At 44.5% G+C, this 22,876-nt stretch overlaps 1 protein-coding gene across 1 annotated transcript; it reads left to right on the top strand.

Moving 5' to 3' along the window:
- Window positions 1-2,910: 2,910 nt before the first annotated feature.
- CHST2 (carbohydrate sulfotransferase 2) lies at window positions 2,911-5,609 on the top strand. Its single transcript, XM_048954550.1, has one exon. It carries the CDS (start codon window positions 2,980-2,982, stop codon window positions 4,261-4,263), a length of 1,284 nt encoding a protein of 427 aa, XP_048810507.1. The 5' UTR covers window positions 2,911-2,979; the 3' UTR covers window positions 4,264-5,609.
- Window positions 5,610-22,876: the final 17,267 nt, after the last annotated feature.

Genomic DNA, 22,876 nt, shown 5'->3' with positions numbered 1-22,876 from the left:
AGCTCCATCAGTTAATGGGATGGCTGTTGAAGCACTGTTGGAAATGGGTGCGTTCTGCGGGGCAGCGCTGCTGCGTGGGATGGCAGAGGCTGTAGGAAGCTGAGCACGGTGTTGAAAGGAGGATGCAAAATATGAACATCTGTAGCTTTAAAGGCTGCTGGGCAGCCTTCTCTCACCCATCTGGGAATGCGAAAATAGTCTTAAACAAATTGGTAGATGTTCTAGTTTGGGCAGCCTCTCTGTTTTTACATAGCTTTTGTTCACAGTTGGCAATCTGCATCATTCACTTCTGTTTCAAGAACCTCACTTCAGAGCAGCATTTGAGGCATTTGGCATTAATGTTCCTTTCAAATAGATTGGGTTAGATATGGGAGTTTTAAATTAATACCCAGGACTTACATATTCTAAATGCATAACAGCACAAGCCTCTGTTTTTCATCCCAAATTAACCAGCCTTAACAGATCACATCTTGCTGAAACTTCACCTCAGGAAGGTATCTCCTCCTCCTCATCCTCTGAACACGATAAAGTCCTGAAGCATCAGAAGTCACACCCAGATCCAGGTGCTGCAGCACGGTGCTTGGTCAGCCCCATCCCAGCACAATGGTGGGCAGAGCTCAGAGACCTGTTTCATGAAGGGAGGGTGGCAAACATCCAGCTTTTAGATCGGGGTTTTCTAAATATTACATATAAGAAACCTAAATATAATCACCAAGTATAAAATATTAAAGTGGAGCATAAAATATTTAAGCATTAAATGTAAAAAATGTTTTTATCCTGTAGCTTGAATGGGGGAATTTTACTCACAGTTACTCAGCTCGCTGCAGTGTGAGATAAGTGCAGCTGACTTATTTATAGCTGAAGGATGAGGGGACTTTGCAGGGTGAATCTGTGCGGGATGAAGGATGTGCTGTAGTTACACCATCCCTCTGCACACCGTTGTGTACCTGCAGGGCGAGAGAGGTGGGGTTTGGCTCCAGTAAAGCAAGCAATCAAGATGCAACGTTTAAAAGTGAAGTTGGCCTAGAAATAAGGTTATGGGGAACAAATGAGATTTAAGGGAAGAGACATGTAGACAGTTTTGAAAAAAACTCAAATTTGGTGTGAATTGAAAGGAGGCCAAAGAAATCTGTCATGTATGTATATATATATATGTATATAAGTTAATGTGCATGTGTGCATATATATAAAAATAAAGCGTAACGAATATTCACTGATGCTGAATATCTTACACTGATAACTTGGTGACCAGGTCTGAAACTTGCTCCAAGAGGGCTGAATGCTGCAGCTGCACCAAACCTGGCTGCTTGAGTCCACCTGCACAGAATAAATACATTCAAAAAAGCACAGCTCCATTCTACAGCACATGGGTTGGTTTACAGAGCTGCATGGAGCCAGGGTTTCCTGAGCAGGAGTGAAGCTGTGCTCCTGACAGCACTAGAGGCACAGACAGCAGAAACCCTGTTACAGCTTTTAATGTCTGGATTAGTGCATTCCAGAACTAAAAATGAATGGGGTGGAGGCTGCCTCACCATTACCAGGGGTTACTGCCACGGGAGCAGGAGAACCTTAACTTCATAGAAGCGTTACAAGCAGAGGCCTTTCTTGCACGCTGAGAACTCAAAGAGTCTGGGTCTAAAGAATAAAATAATTGCAAGTTTCCAGCCTATTTCAGAGGCTACGTTATGTACTGCATCAGTGGCTGCAGGTCAGTCATTACAAGCTCATCAGGTGTAAGCTTGCAATTTATTTTGCCAACCAGACATGCTTCATCTGTGCTGAGCGTGGCTTTAAGCATTCCCTCTGCTGCACGTTTTAAAAATAAAAAGCTTCCCTTCCTTCTTGCCTTTTGATGAACTTTGGGCTTCTCTCCAATAGGAAGAGCTGTGTGTACAGCTCTCCCTGCCCGCAGTGCTGCGTAGGGGCACAGCTGTGTGCTCAGAGACCTGGAGGAGACAAAATATCGCAGCAAGGGCGGGTCAGCAGGAGCAGTCACACACGTCGTTCAGAACTGGAGGAGGATACGCGTTCCTGAAGCAGGGGGGGAGAAGTCAAGTGGGGTCTTTTGCTTTTGGGGAAGTTGGAGGGGACAAGGAGGAGGTGTGTGTTCCGGCAGCTGTTAGAATAACAAGCATAGGAAACGGAGTAGAGGGCCTTCCATACCAGTCTTCATCCCTCACCCATTCCAGAGACGTATCTCCTGTACAGTACAGCAGCCGCAGCCCGCTCCGCTCGGAGCGGGGTTCTGACTACGCGTGGGGCAGAGGCAGAGACCCACGCGCTCCCTCTCAACCTTTCCTTCCCGCTCCTTCGCCCGCGCCGCGGCGCTTGGAGCAAACTTCGGGGTCGCTGTTTTCCGTGCAGCCGGGTCCGGCGGGGCCGCCCCGGAGCCGCAGACGGGAGCTCGTGGACGGGTACGGCCGGCGGTGCGGAGCGGTGCGGGGCCGCGGACCGGCGGGGACAAAGCCGAGGGAGCGGCGCGCAGCTCTGCCCGCAGCCCGATCCGCACGGTGCGGGCCGGGGCACTGCGGCGGCCGCGGCCAATGGGGACGCGGGGCGGAGCGCCGCCATTCCGGGCCGCACCTCCGCGGCCGGTCGGCGGCGCGGCGGCGGTCGGGACTCCCCCCGCTCGGGGCGGGGACGCGATGCGCTACGATGCGCTGCGATGCGCTGCGCGGTCCCCGCCCGTCCGCCGCGCCGCGGGGCGGAGCGGAGCGCGGTGTCGCCTCGCGCCGGCGGCCGCGGCCGCGCGGCGATGGCGGCGCGGAATAAGCGCGGGCGGCCGCGCGGCTGCCGCTAAGTAGGGCAGCGCGGGGCGGGGGCGGCGGAGGGGCCGTCGCGGCGGCTGCGCCATGCGGGCCGGGCGCTGGGGGCCGGCCGGGAGACGGCGCCGGGGGCGGTGCGCCCTGCTGCCCGCCGCGGGCCCCGGGGCGCCGGGGCGCTGAGCAACAGTTGGCCCCGCCGCCGCCGCCGCCCAGCATGAAAGTGTGCCGGCGGAAAGCGCTGGCGCTTTGCCTGGGCTACGCGCTCCTGCTGCTCCTCGCCGCCCTCAACCTGCTGGAGTACAAGTGGCGGCGGGAGCCGCGGCGCTGCGGGGAGCCCCCGGCCGTCCCCCGCCAGCGGCCCCCTCCGCCGCCGGCCGGGAGCAGCGCTCCGCAGAGCGGGCGGAGGCAGCTAGTGTACGTATTCACCACCTGGCGCTCCGGGTCGTCCTTCTTCGGGGAGCTCTTCAACCAGAACCCCGAGGTGTTCTTTCTCTACGAGCCCGTGTGGCACGTCTGGCAGAAGCTGTATCCCGGGGACGCCGTCTCGCTGCAGGGAGCGGCCCGCGACATGCTGAGCTCCCTGTACCGCTGCGACCTCTCCGTGTTCCAGCTGTACAGCACGGCGGGCGCCGGGAAGAACCTGACGACGCTGGGCATCTTCGGGGCGGCCACCAACAAGGTGATCTGCTCGTCCCCCCTGTGCCCGGCCTACCGCAAGGAGGTGGTGGGCATGGTGGACGACCGCGTGTGCAAGAAGTGTCCCCCGCAGCGCCTCAGCCGCTTCCAGGAGGAGTGCCACAAGTACCGCACGCTGGTCATCAAGGGCGTGCGCGTCTTCGACCTGGCCGTCCTCGCCCCGCTGATGCGGGACCCCACCCTGGACCTCAAAGTCATCCACCTGGTGCGGGACCCGCGGGCGGTCGCCAGCTCCCGCATCAAATCCCGACACGGCCTCATCCGGGAGAGCCTGCAGGTGGTGAGGAGCCGCGACCCCCGCATCCACCGCATGCCCTTCCTCGACGCCGGCCACAAGCTGGGCGGGAAGAAGGACGGCGGGGGCGGCTCGGACTACCATGCCCTGGGTGCCATGGAGGTCATCTGTAGCAGCATGGCCAAGACCCTGCAGACTGCCCTGCACCCCCCGGACTGGCTGCGGGGCAACTACATGGCCGTGCGCTACGAGGACCTGGTGATGGAGCCCATCAAGACCCTGCGGCAGGTGTACGGCTTCGTTAACCTGGCGGTCAGCCCGGAGATGGAGAAGTTCACCCTCAACATGACCAGCGGCCCCGGCTATTCCTCCAAACCCTTTGTGGTATCGGCCCGGAATGCCACGCAGGCGCTGAGCGCCTGGAGGACTGCGCTCAGCTTCCAGCAGATCAAGCAGGTGGAGGAGTACTGCCAGCAGCCCATGGCCCTGCTGGGCTACGAGCGGGTTGGCAGCCCCGAGGAGGTGAAGGACCTAAGCAGAACGTTGCTCAGGAAGCCGCGGCTGTGAGCGGGCAGCGCTATGTGGCCGAGCCCCTCTGGGCTGGTGGAAGGGTGGGGGTCAGGAGAGGGTTCTGGGTTCCTCCAAAGACTGCTGAAGGGTAACATGCAGTAGTAATGTGATGATTTCTGATTGTTGTTTTTTTTTTTCTTTTTTTTTTCTTTTTTTTTTTTTTTTTTTTCTTTTTTTTTTCCTTTTCTTCACTTGCAATGGGTTAGATGTGATTTAAAACAGAAAATAAAGTGGAACTGAAAATGAGTGGAAGCTCCCTTTCCCCTTCTCTAAAATGTCGGGGGAGCCTCCTACCAAAACCTTATTTATGGAGTTCGTGTGGGCTGGAAGGTGATAGCAAAAACTCCGGCACAATTTCTCATCCATTTATGTCTCCCTGGGTGGAGAGGAGATGCCCTTGGGAAGCGATGCTGAAAATCAGGCTTTTGTATGGAAGTAAGTGTTAAGACATGAGAGTAACAAACAATAAATGATATTCATTTTTATAATTACCTCAATTGTTTGGGAATTACAGCGTTTCTGATGTACAGCTAGAGGGGAGGCTTGCTTGGAATAGCACCGAGGGCTTTTTTAAGGTTATGGGCAGAGGGCTGGAGTGTAGCATTAATGTGTCCGAAGATCGGAAGCTGTTCGTGCACAAACAGGGATGGACTCACAGATGCAGTGCGGGTTCTGTAGCTGTGTCAGAGCAGGCTTCTATTTAACAACTGTCTTTTGCTGTTGTATTTAAAAAGTCTTCAAGTGCCACTGTATTAGCGTCCTAAGAGTTCTGAAGTGTTTGCCACCAGAGCAGTATTTATTTTTGTCTTGATATGTATGCCTGGGAGTCACCGTCAAACAGAAGTGTGACAAAACTGCAGGATTTAAAAAGACATTTATCATACTGGAAACATTAGCATGTGTGAAAACAATTAAAATTATATATAGTATATAGTGCTAACAATGCAGTGAGATATTTAAGATATTTCTTGACGTTCATTGGTAACAGGCGTAGCAGGGAAGCGTAGAAAAATGCATAAAATGTTGTATTTTCCCCCTTGTTTGAGTGTCTGAGGGTGTGTTTCTGTTCTGAGGAGGGAGACTGTGTGCAGCTGTGTGTTCATGGCTGTAATGGAGCTGTGCAGAGCCACCCGAGTGCGTGCATCCTGAGCGCTGCGAGGTGCTTGCTTGTGTGAGTTGTCATTGCTCCACGATGGAGCCAGATGGTGGTCTGGCTCTGTCTGGGAGCTCTGCTGAGAGAGACTGTCCTGTTGTTAAACTTGATGAAAAATATGGGGTTTTGCTACTACTTTTATAATTTCCTGAAAAAGTCCTGGTTTAATAAAGATCATGTGATGGTTGCACATGGAAAGTGTGGTCACCTCGAGTACGTTTTATCTTAGTGGTGGGTCTCTGATTCTCTTTGAAGGCTCATTTTGGAACTTGAGTTTTTAAACAAAAGTGGTTTTGCCAGACTATTCTCATAGGAGCCTGTAGGCTTTTCTACAGGAAGTGTTTCACATTGTCTGTGTGTTGTGCTTTCTGTGAATGTGAGTATGGGTAGAGAAAGCAAAATGGATTTGTGAAAATTAATTTATACAGATAGGATGCAATAAGTGTGTGTGTGTGTGTGCAATTGTTACTGATGTGTAAAGTGTCTGTTTCCTGTATTTGACTTTAAGTTAAACAGATGATAACTGGCTGCTGTGCTATTTGAATTCTTGGTGAAATTTTGGTATTTGATCTTAAACTTGCTTTGAAGAGGAAATATATATCTAATAAACTAGTAAGAAGATCATAGCATAAGGTTGCCCATACCCTTGCTGAAAGACCAATTCACATGCTCATTCCCTTAGTTCATCACTGTCAGCCTAAACACATTAATGGTATGGGTCACTGGGAAATGTTATAATTGGCCTGTTAGCATATATTCCCAATTTCCAGATGGAAGAGTTAAAAATGGAAGGGACAGTTAACTTGGTATTCGAAATACAGGCTAAGGTGCAGTGTCCTGTGGAATGTGGTGCTTTGTGTTACTACTGTATGTGTTCTGCTTTGATCCCGAGTGGATCTCAGACTGACTGGGTTTGGGCAGTAGCCTGCTTTTTTCTCCCAGTCGGAGTGCCCTGAGACAGTGCTTGAAAATCCCATCTGCTAATAGAGCACGTCACTTCTTTTTGTCTGTCTGCTGCTGCATGAACTGCCCATGCTTTCCGTGGCAGCGGCCACGCAGCGCTTGCAGCTCTGTTGCCAGCAGTGCCCAGCGAGGCTGCAGTGCCTCTGCAGAGCTGTGTGCTCCCGCAGGGACAGGGAGCCCAGCTCCTGCTGGGGTGGGTGCTGCGTCTGTGGCATTGGATCTGCTGTCTGGAGTGTGAAGCTTTGATGCAGTTTCTAAATGGGGCTTTCACACAGCAGCACCGTCAGCATAAGCTCTTTTAATTTGGGTTCGTGTGTGTGCGCAGAATTCCTTGCTCTCCCCTGCAAAAGTTTTGTGGTTGAGTGATCAGGAATTGAGTTTTGGGAGTCTGAAATAGATAATCCTGATTAACTTAGCTTTTAGAAGTCTCTTTTTTATATTAAAAAGTGCTTCCTGTCATTCTGAGAGAGCGCTGGCTGTGCTTCTCACACTGTATTAGAAGCATCTGCTTCACTTCGATATGAGCGGTGTGTCAGTAGAGTTATGCCATCTGAATCTGGTCCATAATTTGAGCTCCACCTACTACACTGCAGCAGGGAATTACCCAGCACGTATTCCAACTGCACCTGGGCATGTTTTCATGGATGGATGTAGTAATGCAAAGCTTCTTTTGCTGAAATGAAGGATTGCAGTTTTTTTGTTTAGGCAAAGCTTCAGAAGAATTGAGTGGGACTCTGCCTTTGTACAGTGCTGCTGGGCTGAGCCCTGCCCTGTATGCTGCTCTATTGAATAAGTATTAACAACTGGCAGTTAAAAGAGGCCATTTTTAGTGCTTTTGTATATTCAGAAAAGAGGATTAGAGGAATTAAGACAACAACAACAACAAAAAAAACGTTTTGAATTAAGAAAATGATAGAGGAAAAATAGACTATGAGAAAGATTATGGATGTGGTTCCAAAGATCTCTGCCTGTTGTTGGGAAGACGTCTAGCAGAGGTTAAAGTACTTAAATAACACTCAACTCTTATGCTTAAAAATAATGCCTGTGCTTGCTTTTGGTTGATTTAATTACAGCATGCTTCTTAAGCTGGAGATAGTGCTTGTATTAGTGAAGAATCAATAACATAAATGAGATGCTGAGTGCACTAAGTTGCACTGAATTGAGATGGAGACCATTTTTAGGACTTGGCATGTTATTTTGATAGAACAATAAGGTCAGCACTTGACTATGTGCTGTTTTCTGCTTCTGACAAATACAGAAAATTGTAGTAGCATTTTTAATGGTCATGATCGCTACATGCACAAAAGCATGGGAAAACCCTCTGTCCTCCAAACACTGAATCAATTTAAAACACAAGATGTGCAAAGTGTGCAAGTTGCAACTTACTAAACATTGATAAAGAAAAGATGGTTGCATGAGGTATCTTTGGGTCTTTCTAACAAAAGGAGGAAGTACTTGTTCTGACCACTTTGTGCTTTGTCAGGTGTTTGACTTCACACTGTGACTGGGAAGAGGAATGGAACTGACTTAATTTAAAACCACAAACCTTGTTTTTCAGTTACGAATTGAGCTTGGGTCTCCAGAGATGAACCACTGCTGGCTGTAATCAATTCTGAAACAAGTATTTTTCATCCCTTAGGCTATGAGAAGAAGTCTGGTTTAATTCTTATTTCTCCCTTCAATTTTTAATTTATGTAGTGTGTTTTTAAGTGTCTTTGAAAGCAAAGGGGGTTTCACATGAGCTTCTGCATTCTGCAAGAGGTGATCTTAGAGACAGTGCTTCAGTTTTGCTCCTGTGCTTCCCTCAGAATGCAGACACGAGTCTCTTTGGACCAATGAAAACCAATTGTGTTTTGTGGGGCTGCTTAACGTACAGATAGAACACTGGGCAAACGCTGCCTGCTCTCATCAGATGGATCACAATTGTTCTCACTCCAGTGCCATTTCAATCAAAGGTGTTATACCAGGAGAAATATTACTCTGCTGGAATCATGTGTGTGAATAGAGCAAGCAGATTTAATGTGAAAGCTATAAGAAATCGTGAGACTGCCGGCTCTTGTTGTGTCCATCTCTGATAGTGCTCTGGTAATTGCCCTGACGGTCATTGGACGTGGTTCGCATTTTGTATCAGAGTTCCTAAGAAAGATGTACTGAAAATGTGGGCATGTATTATAAAATCAAAAATACATGTGGTATTTCAGCAATATTCACTATAGTACAAACACGTACAGGGAAATAGATGTTTTACCTTCTGTCTTCATGTTCACTGGTATCAAATGAGTTATTAACGTGTTCCAATAGGAGCTATTGGCTGTCAGGATTTCCATGATTCTTCACATAAATTATCAGCTCTGCAAAGAAAATGCATAGAGCCTATAGAATACAGACTTGTAACTTTGCAAGTTGGAAAGTTTCCATGTGTTTATTTTTTGGAGAGGTGGTTGCAGCTCTTCACATCTGTGCATCAAGAGATCAGGAAAGGATCACAAGAATATATCTGTATAACTGAGTGTTTAACATGTGGATCAATGCAAAAATATTGTCAATGTGAAATATTAAGGTGCTCTGTCTTCCCTTGATGCACGAAGGGCCAGCATCCACAATACCACAAAAGGTATGAAAATAGTTTATAAATGGGAGAACTAGGACTGTAGACTCATCTACTTACGCAATGAAACACAAAACATGTAAAATGCATATTAAGATTTATGTAGCACAAGGAGGGACCTCCCCAGTCCACTGATGCAAGTGAGATTTTGGCACCCGCTTCACTGTCTACCGTAAGAATATTCTTATTATAAATGAGGTGGTGGGAAGGGAATTGAGGTTGAACAGTAGATTACCATCTCTTTGTTCCTATCATAAAAGTTGGTAAGTAGCCAGGACAGCCTGCAGATACCACAGACTGAATATAATAGCATTATTCTGAGGAGTTTTGAATGAAAATGGGTCTTTCCTGCTTGAAAAAAGGATAAAGATCTGATTGGAGGAACTCTCCGAATGAGAAATTATTAATAAAGCACTCTGAGAAAGGCAGGCTGGTAGCTGTGCTGAGCAAACTTTTTCTAATGACATTAGCGGGAGCTGAAGTTGCTAACTGGAACCTTATAGCTACCATTGTAAGGGCTCTAAAGATATTAGTAAGCTTTGAGTAGGACATTCAAAGATGCCTTCACATCATGTTCATTGGAATGCTGGTATCCTGCAGGAGTTGGTGGAAGCTGTATTTCAGGGTGCTTCCAAAAATGATGGACTCATAAATGCACATTGGAAGAGGACTCAGAATGTTTCAGGTCCAAACTTCGGCTTAGATTAGGGTCAAACCAGGTTACTCCAAGCTTTATCCTTGTGAGTCTTGGAAGACTGCATGGTCCCTGAGCAATCTATTGCTGTCCTGATGGTGTACCACGATGCTTTGGCACAACTGTCCCCCGATCGCTAATTATGTTACATAAACTTCTTGTTGGCTGCTGCTCAGCTGTTTCAAAGGGCCAGCAGCAAAATGGTTAGCAAGTCTGTGGAAAAATTCACAATTAGAACACTGAAACCAGCAATGTCCCTTGTTTTACCCATGAGCAATAAAGAGGAGAGCAGAGGCAAATAAATTCATTTGGAAGAAAGGAAAGGAATGCAAAGCAGAGCCTACCAGAAGTTGTTTTTTTCTCTAAGAAGGAAGAGACACTGTTAAGGAAAATGGAAAGAAGCAAGTGATACAATGAAACAAGGTCAGACAAGGATGAACAAAGGCATTTGCATGCTGAAAGCAGAGAGGATAAAACATAGAGTATATAAGATGAAGTGTGCTGATGCTGTGTGCTGTAACCATTTGTTATTAATCACTGTGCGTGGAATGAGTTCCTCACTTCCAATGCTGACAGTTTTAGATTTCCCGATTTATATTAAGATGAATTTCAAATGGGAATAGTTTTCATAATTATTTGAATACTTTTGGTTTCCTAATTTGTTTTGGGTTTAGATAGAAATAGAATTGTTGACCTTTTGTCTAAATGTTTATTCAGACTTCAATGCATGAATTCTTAGGAAGCGCCCGTGTCTGCTAAATTCTTGTCACCTTCCTATTTTCCATCTGTCAGATGGTTGCTTCTCCCACCAGCCAGGATTATCAGTAATAATCTGTTTCAAGCCATGTGTGTCTCATAACATTTTATCACAGTAGTTGTAAAATGGAAAAGGGACGTAGTTAGAGTTCATATAACTTCCAGAGTCATTTTCAGTATTTGATTGTTAGCCACTGGTGTTTCTATGGATGCTTGCTGTACTGCTCTGATATTGAAACCTTTAAGTCTCACGTTATCTGATCCATTGACTAAAACTGGACACAGCGAGCGGGTGTTCTTAAACTACTAACTTTGTGTGTTGGTGACTGACTCCTCAGGGCACTCCTTATATCTGCTAGTCCTCTTCTCCTCATAAAATACAATACATACGACTCCATCGGTGCTGTCTTGGGGTGACTGGACACATGCCATGTCTTTCACCCATGGAGCTCTGACTGCCAGAGCAGAGCTGGGCCTTGAAGGATGCTGATCTCTGTGGTGTGATGTGCTTTTCACCTGCTCTGCTGGCTGTAGCTCCAGTTTAGAGCAGCTGTGCTGGCAGTGATAAAGGATATTCATTACAAAAAGATTTTGCTACAGCAGTAATCTAGAAGTGGTGGGAAAGAGTTATGTGTGTTCCTTGGTTTCACTGTAGGAACGAGGAAGACACAGCCAGTGCTGACCTTAACACTTTTATTTTGTAGGAGTTTAACATCTAGTCCCTAATCCCACATTCTCTCATGCTCAGAAGAGGTGAAAATACTCAGCATAAATGTTTAATGCTGTGGCCACTGTCCAGAGGAGATCTGCTACATTGCTTAACCCAGAAAACCTCCTGATAGGGCCCATCTCGCACATCCTTCAACCTAAGATGCTTTAATAAATAAATGTTTTATCTAGTATTGTGCCAGAGAAGTAACCTCAACTTTTGGATACAGTTCCACAGAAGCACTAGTTAGGAACCAAGTGCAAGTGGAGAAGGACCACCTGAAGAAATTGAGGAGGCCTGCTGCTTAACACTTTTGCCTCATGAACAGCCTTTTGGGAAAATGGGACAAAACCAGAAGTCTTCCCTTCCCCCGCCTTTTACTTGTGTCCATGTGTGTCTGTGTCCTGCTGGGTGCAGGGGCTGGCCCAGCTGCACTCATTTCAGGGCTGCCCTACACCATTAGCCTGATGGGTGGCAGCTGGCTGAGTACCAGGCCCAGCAGGGGAGGGGGTAGCAGTCTTCCTCAGGGACATGTCTGGAGAGGGAAAGCGTTGGGTGGTGCTTCTCTTGACTGGAGTGAAATTGTTTTTTACGGTGATCAGGATTTGGCCCCTTTAAGAAGAAAGGGTTTTGGGTATTTTTTGCAGCCTCTGGACTGCTGGAAATTGGCGGGAAGGTGACTAAGAGCTGCCCTGAGGTCTGGTGCAATGGGTTTCTGTGCCTTACCAGAGGAATGGAGGTGGCGAGGCTGCTGTGCCCAGGTGTGTTGTAGAAGGCATGGTAAACCTTCAAAGTGCATTGGCTAGGACACAGCTGTTTCTTGAGTGCAGAGAAACAAGAAATGAGGAGCAAGATGGATGCACAGAGTCCTGCACTTCCCAGGAGAAGCTGCTGCATGAGGAGAAGCTCATGTGATGCCTTGCTGTGATGGAGGTAAGCTGGGGTGACTGTGCTGTGGCAGTGGGGTGGGTGAGGATGGCTGTGCTATGGGGTGCTAATCTGGTGAGGTCTGTGGGTGAAGGTGGAGCGTGTCTGGGAGTGCAGCCTGACCTGGACTGAGGAGAGGAGTGCCAGGGGCTGCGAGGGTGCTGTTTTGCGCTGGTAACTGAGGGGCTGAAGCCTGAAGAAAGCGAGACTGTGGATATGTTAATGTGAGGTAATGTGGCATAAAAACTTGCTGTAGTTGAGTGAGTTCTGAAAGGGATGGAGACTTATGATAAGAGCTCTGCTTGCTGGGAGCTGGGGCCCTTTGGAACAGCGATGTCTGAGGGCTGTTGGCTGCAGGCCCCATGAAATGGCAGGAAGGTGCTGCTGGCCTGAGAAGCTGGGGTGCAGGACTGGGGCTCTGGGTGTGCATCTTTGAGCTCCTGTTTGCACCATGATCCACCAGCACACTGCTGCTGGTTGTGTGGCACTGCCATGTCCTGCTTGGTACCCCCCCCCCCCCCCCCCCCCCCCACGCACACACACACGTCCTTCTGCTTAGCTTCGTCTCTTCAGGGATGTGCTGCAACTGAACTAATTGTCCTACAGGTAAGGAGAGCCTTTGGAATCAATCGTTCCTCACACAAACATGTACTGACTGAAGAAAGAAAAACATACATGCATTTCCTTGCTGTTGTGAGTCCTAGTGAGACTGGCTGTGAAGCTGTTTAGAGGAAAGGCAGTCCTGCCCCAGGTAAATTACTAAAAGTCTGCCTTTCCCCTTGCTCTGCTAGCTGAGATAGCTGCTGTGACATTGCTGTCTTCTTGTGCAGGTGAGCTCTCATCTCCTCACTTGTCATGCAGCCTCTGTAGGTGATCAGACTCCTTGCTGCTTAATTAGTTCTCCTGTAATTAATAATTTGAGGTAAAAGCCTTGCTGTGAGTTGTAACCCGCCACTTATCTTTGTCACTTTCACATAAATGAAGACTATTTTGAAGTTTAATTCTTCCCAGTTGCCAGTTTTTATTATGACAGAGCTTGTGTACTTCAACAGCTTCCTTAAACGTATCAAGAAACTGATGGACTTTTTCCTTACTGCAGGCTCCAGGCTTTGGTACTGTGCCTAATAATGGCCCATTTTGTTTTACTGATGTTTACATGGGAGATGCTGAGAATGTGCAGGGGGGCTCAGCTGATAGTTTACTGACTGCCCTGACCACTGTGAATGTGTGTCCTGATAATTTTTTATTCTTTGTTGAAACAATGAACTGGGCACAAATCAGTCTTGCACTGGATCCTTGGATGATCTTGGTTTTTGTGTATGGATAGTATGTAACAGCTTCCTAGGTAGCTGTTGAATTTCACCCTGTGGAAAGGTGAAATAAGGAAAAATGAGAAAGCTAAACATAACTTCAGAGAAAGAGGAGCTAGCTGTGCAGGCAGACAATGAATTTAAAATGGTTTGTGTTTAAAAACTCTCAAAATGGATCAGTTAATCGTATTAAAGAACAGAAGTGCTGTCTCAAGTGTTCCCAGCAATTCTTCTGCATGAGGTTACTGAAGCTAAATCAAGAAGCCCGGTATTATTTCTTACCTACCTCACATGTAAAATGCTCAGAGGAGAGGGAAGGGCTCCCCAGTGCTGTCTTTAGAGGCTGTTAGTGCCTGGAGTTAAGTGTCAGTATCAATACTTTGCTTTCCATTTAAGTAGGCAGGGAGAAGGGAGTATCCCATGATAACCAAATGATATACAGTGGCTGACCATGAGCATGTGCGGTAGCAACCTGCAACACCAGCCTGTGTTGGGTGCTCTGAGAACCAGTGAACAAGTGGGGCAGTGAGGAGATGATAACGTGCCTGACAGAACAGACCATATTATTGTCTAAAAAGTTAGTTTCAGAGCTGGTCGTTCTCACTTAAATATTAAATATGTCATTACACAAAGCTGTTACTCTTTCTAACTCAACTCTCTAGTACTTCAGGGAAAGCAACATCTTGTTTGCATCCACTGAATTGTAATGTGACAAAGAATGCAGTGCACTGGCAGCCTTATGGATGTACGGAACGTGGGCAGGTGTTGAAGTATGAGAGATTGCTCAGTGGCTGGAGAAGCACGAGATAATCATGCACATGGGGCTCTTTAGCCCATTGATTTAACTTACTATTAATTTGAGAACTATACTAAGTAAAAAATATTATTGCCTTAAAGCTAGAATACAGTCTTAACTCATAGACACATAATTCTCACATAAACTCGTATTGAGTAAGAAAGAGAAACTGTATCTAAGGAAATTTAGATAGGAAAGGGAGTATTTCCTATGTTGATATAAATCATCATGGAGTGGAGGGTGCATTAGGAGGCCACACACAAGATGTGGTGTTGGAGGAACAGACATTAAGATTACTTCCATTTGTGTGTGTAAGAGTAAGATCCTATTGGGCAGCCAAATAAAAATAAACTTCTGAAGGTGAGGGCTGGGAGTTGAGGTGTGGACACAGCTCACTTTGGGTTTGTAATGGAGGCTAGATGAAGAGCTGGCAAATATTCTCTTTGCATAGATTTCTCATCTTATTCTTTTAATGAAGCATTTTACATAATAACTCTTCCTCCTTTTTGTTAAACTGAGAAGTCTGTAATGCTCCCACTCCCTGAAGTGGGGTTGAAATCTCCAATAATTGCTTTCAGATGTTGTAGTAGAGATGCTGAGTCGTGGCTGGAAATGCTGACTGAGCACCTGGTGGGAGGGCAGGGCCAACCCTGGGGTGCTCAGGTGCATGCAATGTACCTGAGTGACTGGGAGGGGTGGAGCCAGGATTCACCCAGACCTCTTTTAAGGGTTCACAGTGGAGGTGAAGGTATCTTGCTGGAGATCCCTGTGTACTTGAGGCCTTCTAAAGGTAAGCAGAGTCTTTCCTTTGTTTCTGATATCCACAGCTGCTACGTTTGCTACATTATTCTTAATATTGTTGCAGCCTTGGACTTTGCTACTATGCTGTTGTTGCTGTGCTTTTCATAGCTTTATGGCATTGCACGTATATGTAACCTTAACTTTTTCCTGGATGTTTGGCTTTCTTCAGGGTGTTGCTGTCCATGCCCCTTTGAACTGTGTCTTACTCTAGTATAGAACCATTTATGCCTTGGTACTTGCTGCATCCTAGAAGCATCTCCAGCATGTGGTTGTTTCAAAACATCTCCCACCTTGTAGAGCTGTGCAGTCATCTGTGCCCATGCAGTGGGGATAGCGTTTGTAAGTGAGCAGCTTTTGGGGGCAGTGAAACACTTTTTAGTCCTACCAGGGATGTAACATGATCTAGCCTGCTTTACAAGGAACTAAGGGGAAATTTTGCTGTGTGTTTCCAGCAGTGCTTTACTTTTTTTTTCTCTGTGGAAGCAGTAAGTTTCCTGGATGCTACTGTTATTTCTGGGGCAGTGTAAGGATTCATGTTGCTTATCTGGCACTCTTACTTTCTTATCTGCTGCTTCATCATGATTTCACTGCAGCGATATCTCTTGTCAGAAAGTCAATACAGTGAAGTTGGAAAGAGCTGCAACTGCTTAGGGAGTGGATGCATCCAGCTAAAGAGTTGATTTATCAGGTTCACTTGCAATATTTGTTTCAGTAATGGATTACAGTCTGTGATCCAGTTAAGTAATAACCTCAGTGTTTTCCTAAGGAGTAGCTCAGTCTGGCTGCTATCAGGTAGTTGGTGCTAGAAATATCTCTTTGGACAAGAGGAAATGTTTATGCCAGAATCTCCTAGGCAGAATGACCAAACCAGGCTGTGAAGAGGGGAGATGCAGCTCGCACCTTGCTCCCTCTCTACAGCGTTGGCTGTCCATATGACTGACATGTGGGTAGGGGTAGAACTTTTTTTTTTTTTGTATTGAAATATGCTTGCTGTCTTTTTTTCTTGCTGTTAAAACCCTGAAAAGAGCCTTTAATATGCAGATTGACTGAGAGAAATGGTTAAAGATACTTCCGTTATTGCTCTGAATCAGGATTCAGATTTGATTGTGTATTTTATTCTTAAATATATTCATCACAAAATGCCTCGCATTTCAGAATGCAAAATGAGAGGCAAGGCTTCAGCTGTAATGGGCCATGCACTGACTCATTAGACAATGCATTTGATTTTACTGAGTGCCTCTATTTCAGTGGGATGTTCAGTTCTGATGGGGAGTAGAAATGTTCAGTGGATGATATAGCAAAATCAGCTGGTTATTTGATGGGGCTGAAAAATGAATGGCCCTATCAGTTCATTGAAGGGTGAATATTTCTGGATGTTTATCAGATTTGTACTAATGCCAAATCCAAGTATATCTATCCAGGACTATGTGAAACCTGCTCCTACTGCATGCATGTTGCCCATCACGAAAAAAGGTGCTTTTGTGATGCACCTTTGATTGTACAATACCATTATTTTCTACATCAAATGACTACAATTAAGTAAATTTTAACTGGGATTCCTGCTCTCCACTGAGCAATGGATGTTCCTCACTGTGCCTGAGGGGGCTGCCCAGGGAGGCTCAGCGGAGGAGAAGAAAAGCACTGTGTGAGCTTCTGGTGCCAGCTGCCTAATCAGCATCTTCAACTCAATCCTGTCTGAGGCTGAGATCCCCTTGGCAAGCAAAAGATGAACTTCCTCTGAAAAGCATTTCTTTTTTTCTTTGAGCTTTCAGAAAACTCTCAATGTGCTCATTTAGGAATTCAGATGCAATATCTGTTTCTAGTACAGAAGTGATGATCAAAGGTATTAGTGGGCTGTAATTGACAATAATAATAAAATCTAATTTAAAGAATCTCAAAATTAGCAAAACTCCCCAAGAGAAGCTGTGATATCAAGGATCAGTTTTTCACAGACACTGCCCCAAATGTGCAGCTTCTAAGCAGGGTGTTTATGAAGTTAATATTCTAGAATAATGAGTGTTTAAGAGGATAGATACTATTGCCTTGATAGGTTTCCTTTACTCTTAAAACAGTGTAACTTGATTCTGGTAATGTGCAGATCTTTACATCAAGTGTTTTCCTATGAATAATGAAATTGGAATCTTGTGTAATCACTTCTGTTCTTAGAGAAGCACTGATTTGTGGATTCTTTGCCTTGGAAATTTCTAGCATGAGCAGTTTCCAGAAGGGATTAGCATTTCTTTCAAGCTGATTTGTTAGTAGGGTTCAAGGCAGCCACATGATGTGCTCTACACCCTCCCAGCATTATAAATAACCAAGATCATTGGGAGTGGTATGGAAGAGAAAAAAATGATTATGGAATACAACTGTGGAATAAAGCTGTTTCTGGCTGACAGAGAGGTACCGACCATCTATGGCAGCCTAATGAACAGTGCGAAACCAAATTTCTGTGAATTCAAATAGTCTTGAATGCATCTTGAGCCCCAGACACAGGAGCGCAATCTTCTAAGAATCAACAGCCATCTGCTCAGTTCAGGCTCTTTATTTGTGTGGCATGCTGCCCTGATTGAAAGCGTTCCATGATGGAGTTGATGAGTTGCAAAGTTGAGTATGTAGATCAACTTCAGGAGAGGGAAACCCAGCGTAGTGCCATGACAGAACTCTTCAGACAACCCTGTGTGCATAATGTACCTCATCACTACGAGGGACATCTGCTGTGTTTCTGGATGCTGAACCAGCAATGTGGTTGTCTGTCCACCTCTCCTAGTCTTCTGTGATTATAACTCCCATTATAATCACTCATTGGTATCAGTGAAAGAGTGTAATAAACTTGTATAATTTGTTTTCTACTTATCATCAAGCTCTCACAGTTGTAAATAGCATGAACTAGACTATATCAGTAATCTACTTAATGTGCACTAAATCAAATCTAGCATATGTTCCAGAACTGGGCTTCTGTTCAAATCCAAATGCATTATATAGGTCTGTGGTATTTCAGTACTTGCGTTATAATAAATTCTGATTTTCTTTATCTGGTACTAAGGCTAAAAGTTCTTATTTTTAGTCCCTAACTATTTTTTTTTAATTCTACTTATCTGCTTTGAAACTTGATTCTGCAGCTCTTTATGTAATACTTTTTTGAGCAAAGTAGCTTGAACTTCAGCAAACTTTTTCTTTCATTTGTAAAGCCTAAAGACACATGGCTTTTTATACGGTGTTGAGGTTTTCCAATATAAAAGCCTGTACACGCTTTGCAACTACCTTTTACTGTATTTGTATTCGTATGATGTGTATTTGTAGGTGAAGAGCAATGTGAATAACTACTCTTTAAGTCATAAGTGTGATTTCCAAAGCATTTGAAAATACCAAGCTATCTCAGCGGGGCAACATCAGTCTTTTCGAGAAGCTTAACTGCTGAGGCTTCCTTTACTAGAAAGGTTATTTTGAATGACAGCATCTGAATAAACCTGTTCTAATGTACTGAATATGAAAACACTTCAGGTGAGGAATTAATTGAGGATACTTGACTTGCAATGAATGGACTATACTTGGTAAGGTATCTAGTGTTAATATCTGATTTCTTTGTAATAGGCTCATGAGAGGGTTAATATCTGTTCAAAATAAATAATTCTATTCTTTTGAAACACTGTTAAACCTGAAGGGGACACAAAAGAATTGCTGGGTTGAACTCATCTCTTGAGAAGGCCTAGGTATTTCTAGCTATTGAAATAATCTTGTCATTTGTATTGAAAAAGAGAAATATATATATATACACATACGTAGGAGTTAAGCTAGGCTTGTAATACTGAATTTTACTCACAAAGCTATTGAGTAATAACTGCACAGCTGACTTGATTTCTTGCAAGTGCCCATTACAGTAATTCATCCAGCAGGAGTGACATGACATGTATGGATTTGTTTACCATATAGCTTATTAAATACAGTTTAATCTACATGTACGTGGTTAGCTGGTGTCATAGGGATGTAATTTCAAAAATGGGGTTTGAAGTCAGCAAATACAGGCCTTTTGGCCTTGGACAATTCTAAATTGAAGAGGTAAAACAACTTAGTTCTCAGAATGGAAATGCGGATTGAGTATGGGGTTAGAGTACCACTGGAACAGATTGCCTTATCAGTGCCTATTATGACTCATCTAGAGACATGATGCTCACTGCTTTCCTACAACAAATAACTTACTTGCAGTCTCCTGTGGAATAATCCTTCAGTTCCTGTATGATGGACATTATGGAAAGTTCATTCTCATTGTTCAGAGCTGAGTGTAGACTAAGAATCAGGGCTTACATTTTGGGTTCTGTGTCTGGAAGCTAGAAGGACTTGTTGGGCTTTGTGACTTGGCACTTTTGGATGATGCTTTGCTGTCTAATGACTTTTTCCACTATATTGTTGCTGACATCTGTGGAAAACTTATCCATGTCTAATGGAAAAGATTTAGAATAAGTAATAGAAACAGAAGACTAACAATAATGACAGCAATCAGGTAAGAACAGTCCCATCTGAGAGCGTATTTGGAATTGATTTAGTGTTGATTTAGTAAGTAGAGATCATTCTAGATCTAGCTCAAAGCAAGAAGTTAATAGCCATTGAAGGCATATTCACTCTGTTCAGAGGGAAAGGTTCTCTCCATTTGCTAAAGGGGAGAAAATACATTTGAATTCCAGATGGTGATTATGCAAATGATCTTTTAATTGGTAAGCAAGATTACTTCTCTTTGCCTATATTTATGTTCATTGTTTGGATTTTTGCTTTTGCAAGCAGGCTGATACTCAACGGTGGGCATATGTGCTTTTTTTCCCATTAGTACTAGATTAGTAATTTTAGCTGAAGTTTTGAGTACTGAGCATTGGTTTCCAGTACATAATTTCAGTTAATCTAATTGGGGTTGGAAACTGTCTCTGGCCAATTTTCTTATAGCTTAACTAGATCCCTGGAATGATCCCCATTATTGATGTCCATCCTATTTGTGAGCTGTCTGCGATCTGCTCTCTTGCAGCCATGAATCAGTGCTTTAGTTAATTCCTCTGGAGTTCTTAAGAAGGATACTGTGGACCTTCAGGATCTTCACTGCTTGGTCTTAGGGGGTTAGTCTGTAGGAAGAGTGGCTGGCTTATAAGAGAACTTGATAGAAACAGGGAGGGAGGGAGAAGTACATTTTACTTTTTGGCTACTGGCTTATTGGAAGAAGCCTGACATATATTAGAGAAAAAGAGTGAAACAAATAAATTACTGCAATGCAGAGACCAGGAATGGTGTTTCTCAGGAACTCAGAGGTGTTCTGGGTTATGCAGAGATATATAAGATATGGGAGGAATAGAACTGCACTACAGCAAGCTTGGTCATCTTCAAAGCTGCAGTTCACATCCTCTACAGTAACCCCACATTTCACACAGCTCCAGCTTCTCTTCCTTTTCCCTGCTTGTGCCTGTCTGCATTGTATGTGAAGATGTGACACTTCTCTGTAGTGGGAGGGAAGGGCTGAGCAAGACAGCCCCTGGCAGGCTGGATGGGGAGGTGCCTTGCTACCCCTTGAAAGTGGTAGGGCTAAGCTGTATATCAACTCCTGCTTCTCTTGAAAGCCAGGTCAGGTGTGCAAACTGGGCAGATGCTTTGTTTATTCCCAAGGATACTGAACAGTACTGCAGTCTGTAGATAGCCAAGCTGCTGGAGCACCTATGGGGAGAGCAGGAAATGTAGGTCAATTCCTTTCTTAGTAGAATTTTTTTCTAGCAATCAGTCTAACGTGGGTTTTAAAGAGGTACTGTCTTGACTTCCAATATCTCAAATTACTGCTTAAAACTGGGACAGGACTTAAAAAAAAAAAAAGTATAGCACAGGGGGAGGGGAAGTAAAAAAAAAAAAAAAAAAAAAAAAAAAACTTTGGCTTCATAGCCTACTAATTAGAGCACCAAGTTTGTCCCTTGCTTTAAGGACTGTGTTTGGCAGCAGTTAAAATGTGTTCATAATCCCAGGAGTGAAGCAGTGACATCTTCTGAGTTGCTTTTCCCATGGGAGATCTTGCCCCAGCATTGCTTTGAGTTTGCCAGTGCTCTGCAGCTTGTAAGTAGTTAATGGGATGTGGGGAAGCTGACAGGATTGGCTAAGAAGTAAAGGTTTTTTTTTTTTCCTGTTAATAATTGAAATTTGGAAGCCATCTGCAACTGGGCTTCAGACTGAGCCTAAGGCAAGAACAATTAATTAGAGTGCTTGGGTACTTGTGGGTGTGTTTTCTGTTTTAGTATTTAATTCTGGGATTTGTGGGCACAATTGCATAGGTAGGCATCTAGGTGCAACTGAAACTAATGATGTGCACAGCTCTGCAGAGTGTCATAAATATCTCATTAAAAGTACACCCCCAAACAGAATATTTAATATTTGACCAGCAAATAACGTGCAGTGGTAATCTACTTACTCTGTGAAGGCAGTAACTTTGTAATTGAAAACAGCTGAGAAAAGGCTTTACAGATGTGATATTTGGAAATATCTTAAGTTGTCCTTTAACTCAGAAATTAGTGGGATTTCAGTCTTTTTGGGCTTTGACCTTTTGAGTTACTTTTTTGTTTGTTCAGGTTTTAAAAATAATGTTAAAAATCAAATGTGAAAGTTCATCTCTGTTCACAGGCACACCTAAGAGGAATAACGGCTGTTATCCAGAATCATTTTGCATGTGTCTACATAGTACACTGCTTAATGAGGTGGGTCTCAGAAACAGTATAACTGCATTAACATTGTGCTTCACCTCTGCAAGCATACCCTCCTCCTCAGCAGAGCTAATTAGCCTAAACAGGAGGCTGCAATGATGTGTTTATACTGTTTCCAGGTCTGAAGAGGTCTGGCTATACTTTGTAATACAAACTCGGCCATCTTTTCCTTGACTCTCTTCCTTGTTTAGTAAATTTTGTTGTCTGCAGATCTGTGTACTTGTTACCAATATGTTCCTCTTATTCTTCAGTTGACAATTTTTAATATATGCTGGAGAGGATATTTATGGGTAGTGCCAGTAGGAACAATGTGGTTTTGAAGGTCTCTATATTAATGCTCCATGTATTAATGCTTGTAATAGATGTAATTTCTCAGCCTTGCTTCTATAGCTCAAGAGTTCCTATACTATTAAAATAGCTGTACAAAAGCTTAGTTTTGCACAGATATTCTTTTCTGGTAGGATCATAAGGTGCTGCAGTTTATGTGGTGGTTTCTTTCTCTTTTTTGTCTAGTGAAGACACTGAGATGATATTGTATTTGAGCCTTATCTATCCACTTTCCCCTGAAGACTTTTTTCCATTCTTACAGAAAAGAAAATCATGCAACTATTTTATGAACAGGATGAGATCTTTCCCTATGGTAGAATAGTAAATTACGTAGAATAATGAACATATCCTATGTACGATGTTTATCCGTATTACTTGCTATTTATTTTGTTCTTCCCAGGCTGTCTGTAACTAGAAATATTCACTCGAAGAATCCTTTGTCTTTTCCTACACTGAGCACTGCTGTTTACCCAGGCTTTGTATTTTAAGGACACAACTAATGAGTCTTGTTAAGACAGGCCTGTTATTGTTGGGTTTTTGTGGAATCTTGTCTTGTTTGTGAATCCATTTCTGTATCTGTAGTCTGTTTTCCTTGGTTTCTTTCTCTTCATATCCAGATCCTGTAATGCAGCTCAGCTGCAGCTGCCACATCTGTTCTCTGAATAAAATAGCCTGAAAGGGAGAGTTTTGCTTTGGGGTGTATTGTGAACAGCACTGCTCTTGTCTTGTTAAATAAACCAAGCAAAAGGCACAAAACAAGGAGGCTATCACAGGACTCTGCTGGCACAGCACGTGCCAGAGCAGTTAGTGGGGTGGTTTCTTGAGTATGTTGCCAAGTGTGAGGAGAGAT

The sequence above is a fragment of the Lagopus muta genome, chromosome 9, assembly GCF_023343835.1.
Source record: "Lagopus muta isolate bLagMut1 chromosome 9, bLagMut1 primary, whole genome shotgun sequence".
In the NCBI taxonomy this organism is placed as follows: Eukaryota; Metazoa; Chordata; class Aves; order Galliformes; family Phasianidae; genus Lagopus; species Lagopus muta.
Note: the sequence above shows the minus strand (reverse complement) of the source record. Positions and strands in the feature narration are given on the sequence as shown.

What these genes read in the sequence shown, in the direction of transcription:
- CHST2 (XM_048954550.1), top strand. Translation starts at nt 2,980, where the DNA reads ATGAAAGTGTGCCGGCGGAAAGCGCTGGCGCTTTGCCTGGGCTACGCG.